The sequence below is a fragment of the Varroa jacobsoni genome, unplaced genomic scaffold, assembly GCF_002532875.2.
Source record: "Varroa jacobsoni isolate VJ856 unplaced genomic scaffold, vjacob_1.0 scaffold_322, whole genome shotgun sequence".
In the NCBI taxonomy this organism is placed as follows: domain Eukaryota; kingdom Metazoa; phylum Arthropoda; class Arachnida; order Mesostigmata; family Varroidae; genus Varroa; species Varroa jacobsoni.
The window spans coordinates 92948-111301 of NW_019213224.1; the positions used below are offsets into that span (position 1 = coordinate 92948).

The following is an 18354-nucleotide window of genomic DNA, read 5'->3' on the forward strand; positions in this document are numbered from 1 at the left end:
CTTGTTCATAATTGTTGACTTCCAAAAGGCCAACTTCATACAACATTAGTCTAGCAGTACAATGATTATATTCAAAACATGATAGCTGTGCTGTACGAGGAATCTATGGAGAAAGTGTACACCACAAGCATTTCTCATTAAAGCACTAAATCAACCAAAAACTTTCTTATTATATTCGTTAATTTTCGCACATTTTACATATACACTGATATATAGATGCATATATAAAAATGCATTCTGCACATTTTTGATATACACTGAGAGAATATTTATTGTATGAACATTACCTCACCCGGTTATATGTATCCTATATGAATTATTAGCAACACATTGCTCTGAATCAATACCTAATTACGTTATCATCGAAAATCTAGTACATCTTAACATCGACGCCCAGGCCTACCAGTTTGTCCACGATCATCCACTTTGTCCGTCAGATCATGTAAGTTTCGTACATGTTCTCGTTATCGTCATCATTTTCGTCATATCGTCAAATTACATTCTCATATCTGTACAAAAAATAGATTACTAAAATTATGTTTACCTTCAAGGCTACTCCTACATTAGTTTTCCACTCTACGGCTCATTTCATGCAGGGATCTATGGTACAGAAGGATACTACAGAATGAAAATCGCAGCAGTTACAGCAGCGACCAATCTTCGCCTGCGGCTTGAATGAATTAACCTTAGATCACGCGTTCTTTTTTTTTTAAATTTAAAATGAGCTTCAACTTACTTGAAGATTAATCTTTAAAAGTACAGAAGAATTCAAGTATGCTTACGCTGCTTCATAAAAATGTGTCACAGTTTATTTTTGTGGTTACATATATATTGGGGGATTTCCTGCTGCTGTTTTCTAGATAAAATACATAACGATATTGCACTAATATTGCTTCTCTAAACTTTTAGTTATTTGTTTGTCAATATCAACGATGTTGCTCTGTATTGACCGCTAATATGATTTACTATTAGAATAATGACGGAAGCATAAACCAATGTAAGCAAACAGCAATACACAAAATGTAAAAACATAGAGAGTATTACTGCACTGTACAGACATCAATCGATGATTTTAACTAGTTACCCATTATACCATCATTTGCTCATATCGAATCTACGTCTTACTAAACATCATATCAATGTGCAATAACCTACGCTCAATGATCATATTTATGCACCCTGTTATTGAATTCTAATTAAAAAAAAACGTATATTTCAATGCTTTCAGTGTCAGGAAGTTGCTATTACGTTTCTCAATGCTGTTTTTATTACAGTTACAGATTTTTGGAGCAATAATTCAAGCATATTATTATGCCGTGTCCCAACAAACGTAGCAACACTCACACTTGTCACCATAATTTATTATAAAAAAACTAAATTCATACATATGCTAGTTTTTTTCCACGTTCAACGTATACACACAATAAACGTTCCGAATTCAGCTAAGATAGTCTCAGGCACTCGAAATTAACTCTCTAAGGCTTTTGGCAAAGACTTCCAAGTATAGACCGATGGGAATAAAACAAAATAAACTTGAGAATGAAAGTTATCTTATAAACGCTTTCCAAAGGTATATATATATATATATATATATCTTGAACCGTATCCTTTACGTATCCTTTGTATATGATTCAATAATTTTTTTTCTTGGCTACTTAGAGGGGTTACTTGAAACAAATAGCAAATTCAATAACCATGCACTTTTACTATTATATATAAGTTCATTATTTACTTGGATCAATTGTATCACATTATGATGCGGCGGTCAAAACCTGCCTCACAACTTTCAAAGCGAGTTGGTTAATATTCAGTGCGGCGTTATATTATTAACTCTGAGTAGATTTTTCGCAGTTATTGCACGAGTCGTTTGACCAAGCAGTGCACACTCTACTACAGATTGGCTGTTGTCGAGAAAAACAACTTGCACATTTTATTATCCACTGCATATATCTCAATAATTTGTGCTTCCTACATGTATCATCTGCTCTCATTGCGGTGGGATTATATAATCAAAAAAGCAATCAGAATTATTTTATAACACCAAACAACCCATGGCAAAATCCGTATTGATTGGTGACTAGACGTGACCATTTTATCAAACTGAATTGATTCAACAAGGTTCTAATGTAAAACCTTAATTTCGGATATGATAGTTACGACGTTACACCCCAAAAAATAATTTTTCGATAGGTTGTTTTTTGTTATCTAGTACTTTTTTCTGCTATAAGATAGGCTATCGTTAAGACCTCGATCGGACTGTTGCCTGATGGTTCTCGACAAATACTATTTAATGACCAAACAAATAGATAAAATCATGCCGCGTTCTAGCCCTATAATAACCGTTATGATGGGCAAATACGTCGTCTTCGGCAGGCAGTTACCACAGCCGCAATGATCATAATGAAGTAAAAGAACGTTGGCTCCTTCTCGCACTTTATTCTCCTACGAGGAGCTTGACTACAATAATACTCTGCCACGGCTGGACCTGCATACAGGGATTAACATTTGATTCGAACAATCGCATATTTGCACCGTTTGGCATGACGTTTTAACCTGCTTCGTGAGGTGCATACTATTACTGGCAAAGCGATCTACCGTTTTTGTGAATATATTTCCTACATTCCATACCCTTAATGAAATTTCGTATTACATATTACGCATTCGCCAACTCGGTACCTTTATGATATAAATTTGCAATATATACATATATATGTATATATTGCATATATATATTATATAATATATATATATATTTGTCCTCTCTCGTTCTAGTAATAACACATCTTCCTATGTAAGCATCTAAGGAATAGTTTAACAGTTTTAGATCAGACAAGGTTCGAAACTTTGGACAAAACTGTACCTCGGTTATCGCCGTAAGTGATTTGAATAAAGATTAAATCTAACCCCTATCAGATCGAAAGCGGAAGAAGAATTTCTCCTATTAGAAAACGTTTAGCTCTTCTTAAGTATCTAATTATTTCGAGTAAGTAAAACTACACCAACAACGAGTATTTCGTTTTTTAGGTTTCGTAAAGTGAAGTTCTTCGTGTTTCAGCTTTTGATCTGAATCTTGCTCGAATATAGAAATACAGATGAGATGACAAACAATGTGCCGACGCAAAAATTGACGGTGAGGACAAAACCGAACGCGTAAATTGAAACAATGCATGATAAGATGATTGCCAATGACGTCGAGAAGCCCTGCAACCGATACAAACGTAATTATTAAACAGGAAAAACTTAGTTCGTGGTCGACAAATAAAACAACTACATGTGCAGTACGGTTCGTGTCTTGATATTATTATTATCATACAGTACCGATCAGCTTGCGTCTCTAAAGACACTGTGAGGGGGACACTGCACGTCACAAAATTCTTATTTCAGTAGGTATTAGGATCAATGTACGTTTGTTCGGCTATAATGTTTTGTTGTTACATATCGCGAGATAGGGAAATAATTATATGTTATTGAAAATCTGCCAACTCGGTGCTGTAAAACGAATAAAAAGATTTCAATTTAGAATCAACTGTTCTCGTCATAGAACCGTAAAAGCGAAAAACTGGAAATTTCGCAAATACAACGTACGTGACTATTATGTTAAGTGTGATACTGGCTTATATATAGAGACACCTAAGACTAATAAGCAAATCTACTGGAAACCAAACCTTGAGAATGTTGTCGGAATATCGCACCACCATAGCTACTAATAGACCCCCAAGGGCCTGAAGTAAAATCACCGACCAAACAATAGCGTTATAGCCATGGAAGAAGCCCTTTGCTGTCACTTCCGCCAGATCGTACGAGAACGTAGTTAGCAAACCGATAGGAATAGCGACGACAGATAGTTGCACGTTACGCATCCACACCGAGATATCTGCGCCTTTTAGGATTTTCTCGAAGTATACGCCTGTAAAAAAGTAACAACAAAACACCCAGATGAGACGTTATAGCATTGATCCGATTAGTACTATGATTTCATTTCAACTTTTATTCGGCAAGCTTACTAGGTATTTATTGAGAGTGCACAATACTTTCTTGTTGTCTTGCACACTTGTGAGTGCACACTTATTGTGAGTGCACAATGTTTTTAGCTTAGTTATTGTATAAACTGTGTACCACATTTTTTAAACAAAGTTTCATGTAGCACATCAGCTTTCTACCTAACTGAAAATAATCCAACTTTCTTTTTAAGTTAACTTATTAAAGCAATTCCTTTTTCGCTTTCTGCACCTTATCACATTGAATGCTTTAATCGACCGGCTAATCGAGTCGCACAGCGATGGCCCATTTTGGACAACCTGTGATACGCATTGGCCTAAATCAGGCATGACTGCCGACCACATTACTTTCTGTTTGTTCTTCCGTCCCGTCTGTTCTATACATCGTCTGCTCATAATAAACATATTGCAGCTATAAGCCCATCAAAACCCGTGCGACACATGTCGTAAAATTTAACAACAAAATTCCACCGACACAAGGCTGAACTAACCGGCAAAACCGCTTAAAGCGCAGGCCATGAAGATTGCCATGAAGCCTAACCACGGATTCTGTTCCCTGCCGGCCGAATTGATCGACGGTTTGTCCAACTGCGCAAGCTGTACAAGGGCGACCCCAACGAATAGCATAAGCAATGATACCCACTGAACCGCCGAGATTTTTTTCCGTAACAACGCGATCGAAAACAATGCTGTCGTGAGAATCTTCAATTGATACGTGACCTGGCAGGTGGCAGCGTCCAGATGAGTAGCTCCAACGTAGAGAAGGTTATTTTGTATCGTATAGACAAACGAAGGTATGGCCACCTGTACAAAAAGGATAACAATGCGGTGATTTCGAATGAATCTCCTTTTCTCCGTCTTGTTAACATGTGGTTAAATTTAAATAGAATAATTAAACTAATGTGATGTACCACGGTTGATTTGATTAATTAGCTTTTTATTATAATGAATATTCTCTATATAAGTCAGTCTGTTCATACCTGGAAAACCTTTGTTGTACAGTTAGCTCATGTAGATACCTCATGTTATACATATCCTTATGTGCACAAAGCAACAAAAATATTAAGTGTTATGCTATGGACATATTCTAGTAAATGAATAATTTGAAGTCATAATAGCAAAAGCAAAATAATGAAACTTTTAACGATAATTGAAGAATATTATTCGATGTAGACCAGACGATGGTAATTTGAACTGTATTTGCTAATAACAATAAATTATAAAAATTATACGACTTTACCTTGAGAGTATCCCAAAAATTTACAAATACTGTCTTGTGAGTTGTGCCGACAGTTCTTGACCACGAACCCTCCTCGAAGCGAATGATGCCCAAACAGGTCACAAGTTTTATGACTTCAGCCGTTACGACCGCTGTTGAAGCGATGAAAAGCTCCTTTTGTGTCCGCGAACTTCGCATCGCCAAGTTGAGCGCTGCGTTCTGCACTGTCAGTGTTACAAGTGACACGTACTTGAGTGTGTTCTGGGTGCCTAAAAATAGAAAACGTGTAAAAACATGAAAAACAGAAATAAAGTAAAATAGGTTTAATTGAAAGCTATTGTAACTGCTAATGTAAGCATAATCGAAAGACTTTTCACAAGAAATACACTAAGTGTAGAATAAAGTTTTGAGCCAAAACTTTGCCAGTTACAGTGTTCGCATGTTGGGGAGGATACTACTACGAAGTTTGATCGGTTTCGTGCCCTGGCATCGTTTCAAGTGTTTTCGGATATTTGGGCTATGTTCTGGTAGTATCTAGTGGCCAAAAAAAAACATCCTCAATTCCGAAGTCGTCGCTTGAGGCAATGCATGCCGCTCAGTTTTCAAATACATTACACAAAAAGTACTTCTTAGGCGATTCAATTAATGAATTTAGCTCTGGGAGATAGTTGAATGCGTGTGTGACTGGTAAGACGTGAGAAAGTTTTCTCAGGATTATCATCAACGCTTTTGACGCTCTGCGATGTATTAAAATTAAGAACTACAGACATGGTTAAACAAAACAATTTCGTTCAAGTTGCGAAAGAACTTATTGACCAGTTTGAAGGCGTGATTCAACACCTAACTCGCGCACAATACAACAGATACAGAAAATAGGAAAATGGGTTTTGCATAAACGGAATTAACAGGTACGACCCTGCTGGGTGCTTCTTAATCTATCATGTCAATTAATGAAAATGTGAATTGTAGTTCGAATTGTTGCTGGTAACGAAAAGTCAATTTTCCAAAACCTCTCTAGCAATAGACTCTAGCACAAAAAAAAGATACAAAGAATGTTAATATCCTGTAAAAATCCATGTCCAGTAGGCAGGCACGTTGTCCCTAAACTATCACAGACACTATTAATATTTTGCGACCAACATCATTGATACAAAGTACCTAATCTTTATACCGTTCTTCCCTACAATGCGGGCAACGTTATTAGTTGCATTTGCTCTCGATGTCATGTGCAAATTCTCAAATCCTGTATTATCCGCAATTTGGTTCCATTCTCATTCGCGCTTGTTTGCCCTTTCTCGTTTTTGGGAAGGCTCTCAGGTTACCAGATTTGTAACTTACCCGCAAAATCCTCACCGAGAATTACCTTCGATAAGAAACTTACGTGCGCATGCCCGAACGGAAATACGAAATTTAAGCAGAGGAGGCTCATGATACCAGTTACCGCAACCTCCACTATCGGAACAGAAAGTCCTTCACCCACCAAGGAACTTACAAGGTGATTTTACTGCATCACAACACTCATCCTCAAACAGCTCTTTGAGTGTATGAGAGATTATCTTACAACTGCGGTCGAGAAGTTCTGTCCTACGCGAACTTATGCATCAAACTCGCTTCCTGATTATTATTTGTGGTGCATGCGAAATGCGTTAGTCAAAAAACATTTTTTGAAGATGAGGAAGGCAGAAAAATCGTTTACAACTATTCTGAGTCAAAAATCTGAGAAGTTCACAGAAAAAGACTGCAGTGTTCGTGATACAAACGATAACGTAGATCAATCGATCATAATGGCAATTTCTATGCCGAATAAAGTCTTAGCATTATTTTAAAAAATAAAGTAAAAAAAAAAAGAATTTATTCGTGTATCGATATATATATATATATATATTTTTTTTTCTTTTGTAGTTGATTGTGTTACTGAGTTTCGGTAAGGTATAGAAAATTAAAGCATTCAAAATTTTTTTTTGAATAGATTTAGAATAAGTGTAAAGTTTAAGCGTAGTCATCACAAAATTCGAATACTCCGCTACGTCGACAATTTAGATGTTTTAAAGTATTTCCTATTCTCATAAACGAGTGCAAAATCTAATCACGGAGCAGTCCTCTAACAAGTTGTTAAAGCGCACTATCGTGATCGAGTCGACATGTTATTTTCAATCCTTTTAATGTGTCTAAGAGAGAGTCGAGGACACCTGTTCTCTTAATTTGTGCTTATCTCAACTTCGTTTAGCTTCGACGTCATGCCCGTATGTAAACAACATAAGTTCTGTCACAAATCTTGAAAACCGCTTTTGCGGCACGTCGATTTAGAGTAACACTACGCCTTTTCTGCTCACATTTATTCTACATTTTGCTGATTCACGAAATGTGCTAAACAAAAGGTAAACCCATCGACTTTTTTTGGGCCGGTACCTTATTTTACGCTAGCTAAATTGCGTCTTCTCTACAAAACTGAACAAGGTTGTTCAGCTTTTTAGAGATCCCTGAAGATCTTAGTTTTATTATTTTACTTATTAGTTTATATTTCAGCACCTAAAGGAAACGAAATTTCAATGCTCGCTTCGTTAGTAGATTCAGTTTCAAGCTTACGGTTCATTCTTGCATCTGGTTTACTCAGACTTAAAAAAAGCAATTAAATCGGTCAAGCAATAACCCTGTGACCATTCCATTTCTCGTCGTTCTTATAATGTTGGTTATATTAGTTGAGAAATTGTGGTGAACTAACTAAACCCTCTGCAAAAATGTTATTTGTTCTTGCAACTAAATAGACGATAGCTACCAATCAGGCTTTTTGGACAGATTGAAAGCTTACTTTTGCAGGTACAAGCGATTCTCTACAAGTGTCTTTGAAGCCTTTATGCATCTATAAATTAAATTAACGTTGAGCAAACACTTTATTAATCATACTACGAACACGTACATGGAAGTATTCATAATGGACACATAATTTATTGGTTGATCCAAAAAGACTGGACACGCATTTAGATGTGATCACTTTGAACCGCTAATGCAATCAACTGATTCTTGCACTTGTCGGAACTACACATAGTTAGGCGGGCACCCCAGTCTTCACCGAATTATCAATAGTCTGGTTGAATTTGAACATTATAACATATGTGGGTGCGAAACTTAATTAATTAAAGTGGTAATTAAAGACGAAGTGTAATAAAATTCTTCGTTTGAAAACCGCCCATCTGCTTATCATTGGTCGTTACACACCGATTCAACCCTACTTTCAATGTTGAAACCGAATGACAAATACCGAAAAATGACACCGGATCATGTAGCGACTCATTATTGACACAATAGTAACTTCAACAGGTATATGTTGATCTAAAAATACGTCCAAACTAGACACGTTATCTGCTGCTGTTGACTACGTTGCTGCAATGGTCATTCCAATGTCTGAATGAACTAGCTTCCAAAGACGAAGAGATATTTCTATGATACTTGGCCATTATTCTGTCACTTCTGCACAGTCGACACATTCGAGAATTGGTTAAAGTTACACTAAACGTAAGGTTTTAAGGTAGGCGCCGTTCTTGCAGATTCGGCATATCCGCCAACATGCTATTGTAGCTCTTAGCTGCGTGTCTGTCACATGACTGACGCAATGCATCTTGTACCTTGGTTGCTGCACAATAGGCGTAATATAAAAGACTGATTTGGCTATGGAGACATGTTCTCACCAACTAAATACACTAAGTAACTAGCGGCTACGTCACGTGCTACAGACTGTGCATTTACTGTTTACAGCTAAACGTCATAGACGAATAGCGACCACAGTTCTGTTGTAGTTGGTATAACGATATCATGAGTATAGTAGTTCTAGTGGCAATTTCAAAGACGACTTTTTCTAGTAAATGACTAGTGGTCCTAAATGTTTGAGTACAACCGCCCGTTCCAATTTATTGATGAGAATAAATCTATAATTCGACCTTGGTTTGCACACAATGGTTTGCACCGACCCAATTCTTCATTTCGATATTGCTGGACCAAAGCGCGATTTTAACGTGCCTTAACCAATGTGGGATTGTATATCTATGTCAGCACAAATATAGACTATAAATGAATGATAAGATTAAGTATATGATATAATAACTTAAAGAAATTATCTGCCTTCCAACGTTTTACGACGATATAACATTTTAGTTAAAGGGAATTTTTAGCGGTCTAGGTGGCAATGGTATATGCAACTGACTTTCAAATCACTTATGATACTAATGATTAATCGTTGATTAATTATTAATTATCATTAATTATCCTTCCGTTGAAAGGATAATTATTTGATTGGTAGCTTAATCAATAAACTCCTGTGGACAGTGGTCTTTTATTGCTTTGAGTTATTATTATCCATGTTATGCTACTTTAAAAGAATTACCTTGTGTTAGAATTGAATTTTACTAATGGGCAAATCAAACAACCGAATACCCTAGAATACAGAATGATCATACTTTTTACTACTAAACTGCTGACCTACGATAGAATATAAGCAAAGCATTTCGTGTGCTTCACCTACCTGAACGAATTTGTTCGGCGACATGTATGTCTGGGACGAGCAAGCGGCTCTCCTTTTTATCCATTTATAGGTTTAGCAGATCCTAGCTGTTCGGAAAATTTACGTAACTAATTGTCGAGTAAGTTTTGCGTCGTCAGTCGGATGCAGGCATACAAGCACGGTAACTGATATTTAAAGGTACCACCCGAAAATGCACACACACGCACTCAGAAAGTTTTTCAAAAACCTTTTCAAGGGCGACTACTTTCCTGCAGCATCTAAATATCTGCTGTGCCGCTAGCTGAGCTTTATATGGCCGTTATTTACTTAACAACAACAGATGGGCATAATCGTAGGGGTGTGATCCGAATGTTAAGGTAATGCTTTTCTTTCTTTTAGCATGTATGCGGAAGAGGGAAAATATAGGAACTTCTGCTGACTGCCATTCGAATGTTACAATGTTTATTTAATAATTTATTGAATTTACTACTACGATGGTGTCGTGTCGGCGTGTTGCGAATTTTTTTCCTATTTCATGTTACAAGGCCGGGTTTTGAAGAAACGTATTTTTCTTGTTTTACATTCGTTGATTTTCGTATTAGATGCACGCATGGATACTCTAGTTTTTTTTTACAGAATTGCTAAAGGCTGGACGATCTCTTTCGAGTTTGTTCCATAGGATCAGCAATTTTTCGTAGAATATTTGTTTTTAGTGGCGGAACGAAACCTGACCGCATTGGAATTCACTGCGTCGATATATCATGGAAACAGGACCCGTTAAGCACAGAAAAGGCTTCTTCATAAACTAAAAAAAAAACACGCTGTCCTATGATTTCTGAACGTTCGAATGAGGCAGGTACTCACTGATAGACATTCACTCAAGAAAGGCACACTCGGTCATAAACCGGTCACTCCAAGTAAAGGCTACAATCTTCTTTGATACATTGCTCTTTCGAGTTTGAATTCAACCTAACGTTTGCAATAAAACAACCCTCTACAAATAAGAATACATACGAATATCAAATGTTACTATGTTTGATTATTCAGTCTTCTGTCATGAACTAATAATGCCACACAGTTAAAGATAGGTACTTCGCAGCCAGAGAACTTTTTATGTGGCCGCAGTATCGTGGTGTGGTTAGGGGAAACAAACTTCTTAAACTCAGATGATACATTAATGATTCTTTGAAATTGCTCGATGATCGACCGCCATCAGCGGAGACATTTATTACTTGTGTGTGCCTAACGGTTGTTATCCTCGACGATTTCCCCACGAATTATCTAACAGGCGGCTTCTTCCTCCAGTTTGTGTCGTTCTGCCCGTCTTTTGGCTGTCGACAGTCATCAATAACGGACCTGTTCACTGTCCTCGATAAAGGGCTTTCCAATTCTACGAACACGCAGACATAAACAGAACAGCAGACGTTAGCTACTAAGGGCGATCGATGCAATGAGTCACTTGTCAAAACAGCTGGTAGACGGGCAACATGTGCTGCGATCGAGCAACGTAGATCCGTCCATTAGCAAGTTGGTATAGGTTAAAGAACGGAATTTGGAAATGAAAATGGCTTGTGACACTGTAGAGCAGTGATGTTCATTGCGCGCATAGATGTAATGGAGGCTGCTTAAATGATAGTTTTGGCCTAGGATTGCCATCCGCTGTGTCGGACTCGAGACAAATTCATTACTAGAAACTGCCTTCATATGAGATGCTTTCATCCATGAATGGTGATAATCCATCATGACTGAACTTAGAATTTGCTCGAGAGAAACTTCATATGTTTCTATTCTTTCCGTCAAAAACCCGTAAAGTGTAGTATTACTTCGGATAGAGCAGAAGGAAGGCCTGGTCAAAGTCGAATCAACAACATCCATGAACGGGGGAAAGTGGAGAGGGCAATCTAACGCGACTCAGAGAGATTTCACTCAGTTAGCCCGCGTTAAATGTGGGCAGCTACGCAGCCGTTAGCTGTGGATTTTTTCTGAAACATGTGATGATGGTCATTTAACTCAATAAGTAAATAGTTATTTGTATATTTTCTATATCATCCAGTGAAACACTTCCAAGAAATTCCATTGTCCGTAATGAAGGTCGTGTATAATGCATAATTGCAGTCTGTGATTAACATTCAACGAAAGTGTAGGCTGAGGCTGAATCTCTTTGAGAGCATAAGGACCACCAAGAGTTTCGATCGTTTTTATGTGAGTCTCAGGTACCAAAGTACCCACTTACCTAAATCGAACAAGAATATGTCACTTGTGGAAAACGTTTTTAACGCAAGACTTAAATAGACCTATGAAAGTAGAATGGGTGTGCTTCTATAAATGTATTACTAAACGAGACAACAATGTTCTAAGTAAAAAACATATATAAACTTTCGTTGAGGCACTGATAATTGCAATAACAAGCATGGTGATCTTATGCTGTTATCAATTCGAAGCGGCTGTCAACACATATGTGTGATCTATGGAGGAATATACAAATAATCGGAGAAGTCAAAATTTTGTGCGAGACCCAATGGGCACGTTTCACCGACAGCCACTCCTCGAGCGACTTCGTAAACAGTCCGTTCGATTGTTAATGTCAGCCGATCATGCCTCCATGGAGATAAAATTGCCATCGAACTTTATCGATGATTTAACACAGTGCCTTGATGCAGGGGACCCGGAACATATCGAGCCTTGCCTGAGTCTTCTATCTAGAGTGACGTTTACTCAGCCTGCGGCGAAGCAGCATGAGATTCAGGATCTTAAAGTGTACATTTTCTGGAAGAGACTTTATGTCAAGCGTGTTGGCTACTCCAAAAAGAACAAAAGCTTCATCGAAGCCAATACGTTAAAAGCGGCTTCAGTTGTTATCTGCTCGCCGACAACACCCGCAATAGTGAAGCGGTCCGTTAAAGGAGATATTCTATTGATTGTACTGAATCGATATATCAAAGCGGGATTGACGCCGCCGCACGATTTTTTCGTCAGTCTAACTCGTTATGCCAAGCCAATAAGTGATCGCCAAGCGGTCGTGCTTGCCGAGTGTCTGTTAGAGCGGACTCATGACGAGACGTGGGCCTACCTAATTCCTGTGTATCCACAGTTATTGAAATTTCTGCTCGTTCTGAACTATGGCGGTGAGGCATTCTTGATGAGGTTGAGGCTCGCTTGCGATAAGTGGCCGTTGCTTAATGATTTAATTTATGAATATGCTCAGACGATTGGTGATGAAAATGCGAAAAACACTATTTTTGGGAAGATTATTGACTGCCCCATCGAATCAAGTATTCCATGCATGAAATAGAAAACTGGATCTGTATTGTAGTAAGAAAAAACCAGTAAATAGATATTTATAAATCTCACAAGTGTTAAGGTATGATTTCTGAAAATAATAACATTAAAGAAATGACTGTGCACTACTATCGTTTATCGTTTAACATATTCATAATTGTTTACTGTAAAATGGTGAGTTTCTTACAATTAAGATTAGTATAATTTTAATATATATGAAGGGCACTGAAATAATGGCGTAAATATCTCATCGAATGTTGTAAACTATAGCATGTTGCGTGCGTCAGTATATTTCAATAGATATTATTTGAATTGTACTTGAATGATTAATATCCCGTGCTTTTGCGGCAATTTAGCCATACGAAACTAATGTGCTTAATTGTAGATTGCTAGATTACTAGACTAGCCCATTGTAATCAGAAGATTGTACAGGCCTCAAACTTTTATTTAAGACGAACAAAAACAATCAAGGAAGCCGTTTTGTATTTCGGTAATCTTTTATTAGACGTAGCATATGGCTATTGCTAAATGCGTCTTTTAATAGACAATGGATCTTTTTTTACTGCACCTTATTTCCTTCCTTAATGCCGCATGTTTACTAATATCAGTGAAACAATATTACTGGTTGTTGTGGATTAAAAGGCAGATAAATTAGCGGAAGAGCAGGTAGAATGAACGGAAACAGTAGATATCTATACTCTGCAAAACCTAATGTGAAGTTGGAAAAATATGGCTAACTCACTACTAGATATAAGTAGATTATATAGCTGGTAATTTTAAAGAAAAAAAAACTGAAATTTGAAATACGACCAAAGGGCCTAGCGTTTCTCACGTGTATCGACAAATACGGATCGACCATTAAAAACAACTAAATGTTGCATATGTATTCAAAAGCCGATGGCACTCACAGCATGCTGTACGAGATACCAGTACTGAGGAAAACACTGAGTTGATGACGGTCGAGCGAATAGTGAAGCATTACTTAATCGAAAAGTGGGAGTAATCGATGTTCACACAAGATTCGTTAAGTTTATTTGAGAATGTCATTTAATAATTTTATTATTAAACCAAAATCATTGAATTTAAAATCGATCGTATTAAACCTAAGTTCTCTGTGCATCTCTTTTTCCGGCCAGAGAAGTTTTTGGTTACTTTTAATCTCCAAGCCACCCATGAATCTTAAGACTCTGTTTTGTTTCATGTTTATAACGTTGGCTCGATTTCTTGGTGACTACTATGCCAAGATTAATAATACCCAAAGCATGAGATATTAGTCGACAAGGATTAAGGTCTATTTAACCATATGTGTGGGATGCCTTCCAGCAGCTGTAGAAAAGCGGTTGTGTGTATGGTTTGCCTAATTATCCCTACAAAATTTATTAGATTTCCGACAAATGCTCGATATACTTGTTGTATTTTCTTCAACTGACCTAAACTTTGCATTTTATTCATTGTTATGGTATGTCACTGTGTACCGCCGGGATGTCGAAACAAGTACGTTTGTGGATGAAAATCGAGTTGTATCATGTATTAACTTATTACGCCGTGATCTGTACCTATGTTCAGTTGACGCTGAACTAAGTTTTTGCTTTAAAAACATTTGGTTTATGCCAAGAAAAAAACACGCGTTAATAAAATCATGGTAGAGAACACTACATATAGAACAGTTATATACATATAACAAAAAAGGAGGGTCAAACGCCTGCAAGATCTTATCCTTTAAAGCAAAAACACAAAACAAGCAAGTTAAAAAAAGGGCCCAGTCGGAACTTTGTCACGAAGAAGAAATCGTTTAAGTGTTCGAACTGAAATAATGACTGATACAAAGCGACTAAAGGGAGGAAATAATGTGGGTATTCAGGGCAAAATATCTAGGTCTGGACGTTATGAGTTGTTTTAAAACTGCATGTAGACAAAAGCAGATGTTTTAACAACTTTTTCTGCCTGTGCTAGAAGTGTCATTCTTATTTGTTATGTTTATTTAAGATAACCACTGTTCATGGTAACCAAACTTCAAATACACTACATAAAAAGATTTCAGGTGTATTTAATTTCGGGCTGGATGCAAATCAAAAGTTACAAGATAGCGAGAGCTCAATGCTGCCAAAAAGTCTAAAGGGTGGAATAAGGCTTAGTAAAGCTAATTGCTGAAGCGTATTCAGGCGACCCAAATAATATTTTCCTCTCCAAAATAGCCGTTAATTTCTGTATGGAACACTTAGGTATACTAAAAATTGATTTTTGAGATTTTGCGATGAATTTTCAAGCTCTTTAAACAGAACCTTTTGATTTGTTTCATGATTTTCAGAAACTGCATAAAAATTAACAGTAACCTAAACCGCCAATTAAGAGCAGAAAAAAAGTTGTCAGTTTCGATAAAGGTTCGCCCAGGACGAAAAGATGGGGTAATAGCTGATCACTGCTCAAATTCCGTAAATAACCTGTTGTTTTTCGCTATTTTGAGTTTTTTGTTTTATTTTTGAAAACTGGCTTTCTTTTGATACAAAAAATAACTGATAACTACGTACCCGTCCTTACAAACAGTCCGCCAAAAATTGTTCAGTTTTAAATGTTCCACTGTGTATATATATAGAAATACATGTTTCTGCTCTAATATAAATTTTATCATTTGCTATTACATGACAGAATGATCACACGTGACCCGATCGGTGTAACTAGTAAAAATATGAAGATCAGCCACGAACGACACTAACGCCTGTGAAAGAAAATTTTTCTATCTAATTTAGTTCCTAATGAATAAGTGTAATCTTTAACCTAATACGGCACAATGATGCTTGCTAGGTGGTTATTTATTCTACCTATTTTTTACATTAGGTTTTTACTTATTTTTTTCTACTAATTTCCATTTCAGGGAAACTGTCGGAGAGAGCCTTGTAATAGCTAATTCAGATGCAATAAAAAACCGTCTTCCCAATCTCTTGCTGTAACAGAAGTGTTGTGCAGTTCTTGAAATTGACTAAGATAGCTGTTGATCGGGGAAGCAACATATTTCAGTATCGATCATTATTAATTACAGCAGAACACGTTTAGCGCTATAGGGTGGGCATACATTAACCAATGCGTTTCGGGGTATTGGCTGTTGTTCACAGATAATGCACGGTGGTCTAAAAAAAGTTAGTATACCTTTAATTGACATAAAAACATCATTCATTTAGTTACATAATAGTATATGCCGATGACGGGGTTTGAAGTAAGGATCCGCGTTGGTTTCCTCAACGAGACGTCCATTAGGTGGCCTTATTTTATGCGGTTTGCGTAAGTATACAATCTATAACTATTAGGACCATAAACATGATTTTAAAACATATATGCATATTACATTACATGATTATATATATACCTATGTCGTGGACAAGCCTGGTATCGGAGTTAACGGAAGACTTATTACTGTTGTGATTTTCGATGCAGCTAAACACCACAGTTAACTAAAGAACTTACTTAGCTAGGCGCAGAAGGTGTGAATTCAATAAGTTCTGCTGCGGCTCGAAAATGCTAGCAAAAGCGCCACATTATTATGACAAATACTTAGATATGAGGTCGTGTGTCCCTATAATAGATTTACATTTCAGTCTTTCAACAAAAGCAAAAAAAGGATATTGCTAGAAGATCTTTGCTGTGAGTGCAACGGAAGTCTCTGCTGACCTTCGATTCAAAACAAAAAACATTTTACTTTATTTGAAGCTCGACTTTAAGGCTTAGCCATTGTCTGAAACTATCACAGGACTATCATAGAAACAAGTGTAAGTGAAGGTAAACACCCATTGTTAGTCTACGCGAATCACTCTGTTAACGGTGTTGGAAAATTAGCTGTATGGAAGTTCAAATGGCAGTCCGCGGAATAAGTAACAGTAACATCATCTTTGGCGTTTTTTTCGCAGCATCGCACACAACGTAGTTTTACATGTTATTAGCGTTACGCGATCTTCGCTCTCTTTTTTTGTTGCTTTTTGCCTACGTCACTTCATCTGGGTGCTAATACGATATATATATATATATATATATATATATATATATATATATATAGAGAGAGAGAGAGAGAGAGAGAGAGAGAGAGGTGAACTAACTAAATATTATCTAGGCCGAAATAGGGATCGTTATTAGCTCTAAATAGCAACGCAGACAGGCAGGCATCCAGTTATATAAGATGCAAACAAAATCAGGAGATTCCTATTCCAGGAAACCATCTCGTTCCAATCACCTCTTTTAGTCGGGTGAGTCGCTTTAGTAGCGGTAACACACTTCTCTCAAAATGATGGTCGATCGATGAAAAAACGTAGTGGATTTGTCACTGTGTTCCCCTTCGAGTATTCCCTTTTAAGACATGGAACATAAAGCATATAATACAAGCTTGTACCATATGCTTGTATGAAATCTGCACCTGCGAGCACTGCAGCAAGCTCTTCACGGTACATTTCAGATTTTTCGCGGTTGCTTCTATTCACTTGGGAACCTTTGTTTATATTGTGACCTATAGTGCTTAAGTTCGTGTCGATGTGGTTAACAAGGAGACTAAACAAATATTTACTTTGGCCTAAATAGCTACCGACTACAGTCGAGCCACACCATTCTGAATAGAAAAATTATTATATTCAATCATCATTTTTTCTATGACAATTAGAACTATAGATTTGATTCACCTTACAGTATTTATAGCCAGAGCGTCGTCAACAACTATATTGTCAATTAATTATCGATTGAATTAACTAATAACAACAAGCGTCTCCGTGTCGGCACATAAGCTTATGCCGTATCAAAATTAAGTATTAGTTTTGTTTGATTGGGGTGTTTGCTTCTGTATTACACTTTCATAAATGTGTTATTTTCTCTTATTCATTAGACTTGTTGATGAATACATTGAAGTCAATGACAACCAATGCGTTCATTACCGTAGGTCAGCACAGAAGATTATCCGTTCGCTTTCTCTCGCCTTTCAAAAGCCGTCATAAAAATATTCCCAGAATGTGGATTGTGACTCAGAAGTACAAGGGGTAGTTGTATTCTACAAAATTCTTGGACAGTATTTAAAGAACAGAAACTTATGATACCTTTGTTTTTTTTTTGAAAACAGTAATCAATGTTGGGCAGGTTTACAGTAATATGAATAGGCTTGCATAAGTCTAAGACTTGAATAAGTATACGGTATTTACTGGTTGAATTTCTTAAACGGATGCCATGCTGATAAAAGTTTAATAAACGTCATGCGCGATTCTCCAAAACGTGGATTTTTTTATTTTTATTATTATTTAGTTTTATCTGGTTTGGTCTAAAAATAGAATTACAATCGAAATAAGAAGACTGGATGCAGGTGATGTGAAAGTTGCTCTTTATCGATATACCATATC

General features: G+C 36.9%; 2 protein-coding genes across 14 annotated transcripts; one reads left to right on the forward strand and one right to left on the reverse strand.

The window, feature by feature from the left end:
- Nucleotides 1–778: 778 nt before the first annotated feature.
- Nucleotides 779–11136, reverse strand: Ugalt (UDP-galactose transporter). 4 transcript variants are annotated; one of them, XM_022831299.2, is made up of 6 exons: nucleotides 10945–11136; nucleotides 9734–9819; nucleotides 5239–5486; nucleotides 4490–4802; nucleotides 3666–3907; nucleotides 779–3201 (listed from the first exon to the last, which is right to left on the reverse strand). In XM_022831299.2, exons 2-6 carry the CDS (start codon nucleotides 9795–9797, stop codon nucleotides 3052–3054), a joined length of 1017 nt encoding a protein of 338 aa, XP_022687034.1. In that variant the 5' UTR covers nucleotides 9798–9819; nucleotides 10945–11136; the 3' UTR covers nucleotides 779–3051. The 4 variants fall into 4 exon arrangements, with proteins under 4 accessions (XP_022687034.1, XP_022687033.1, XP_022687032.1 ...); XM_022831298.2 differs by having other exon boundaries at nucleotides 9734–9897; nucleotides 10945–11135; XM_022831297.2 differs by having other exon boundaries at nucleotides 9734–9897; nucleotides 10577–11135.
- A 439-nt stretch (nucleotides 11137–11575) lies between these two features.
- Nucleotides 11576–15944, forward strand: LOC111259348 (uncharacterized). 10 transcript variants are annotated; one of them, XR_002679592.2, is made up of 3 exons: nucleotides 11576–11914; nucleotides 15300–15396; nucleotides 15864–15944. XR_002679592.2 is itself a non-coding variant. In XM_022831303.2 (2 exons), exon 1 carries the CDS (start codon nucleotides 12180–12182, stop codon nucleotides 13002–13004), a length of 825 nt encoding a protein of 274 aa, XP_022687038.1. In that variant the 5' UTR covers nucleotides 11638–12179; the 3' UTR covers nucleotides 13005–13024; nucleotides 15864–15944. The 10 variants fall into 10 exon arrangements, 2 of the variants coding, with proteins under 2 accessions (XP_022687038.1, XP_022687039.1); XR_002679591.2 differs by having other exon boundaries at nucleotides 11638–13024; XR_015310553.1 differs by having other exon boundaries at nucleotides 11639–13165; nucleotides 15300–15423.
- Nucleotides 15945–18354: the final 2410 nt, after the last annotated feature.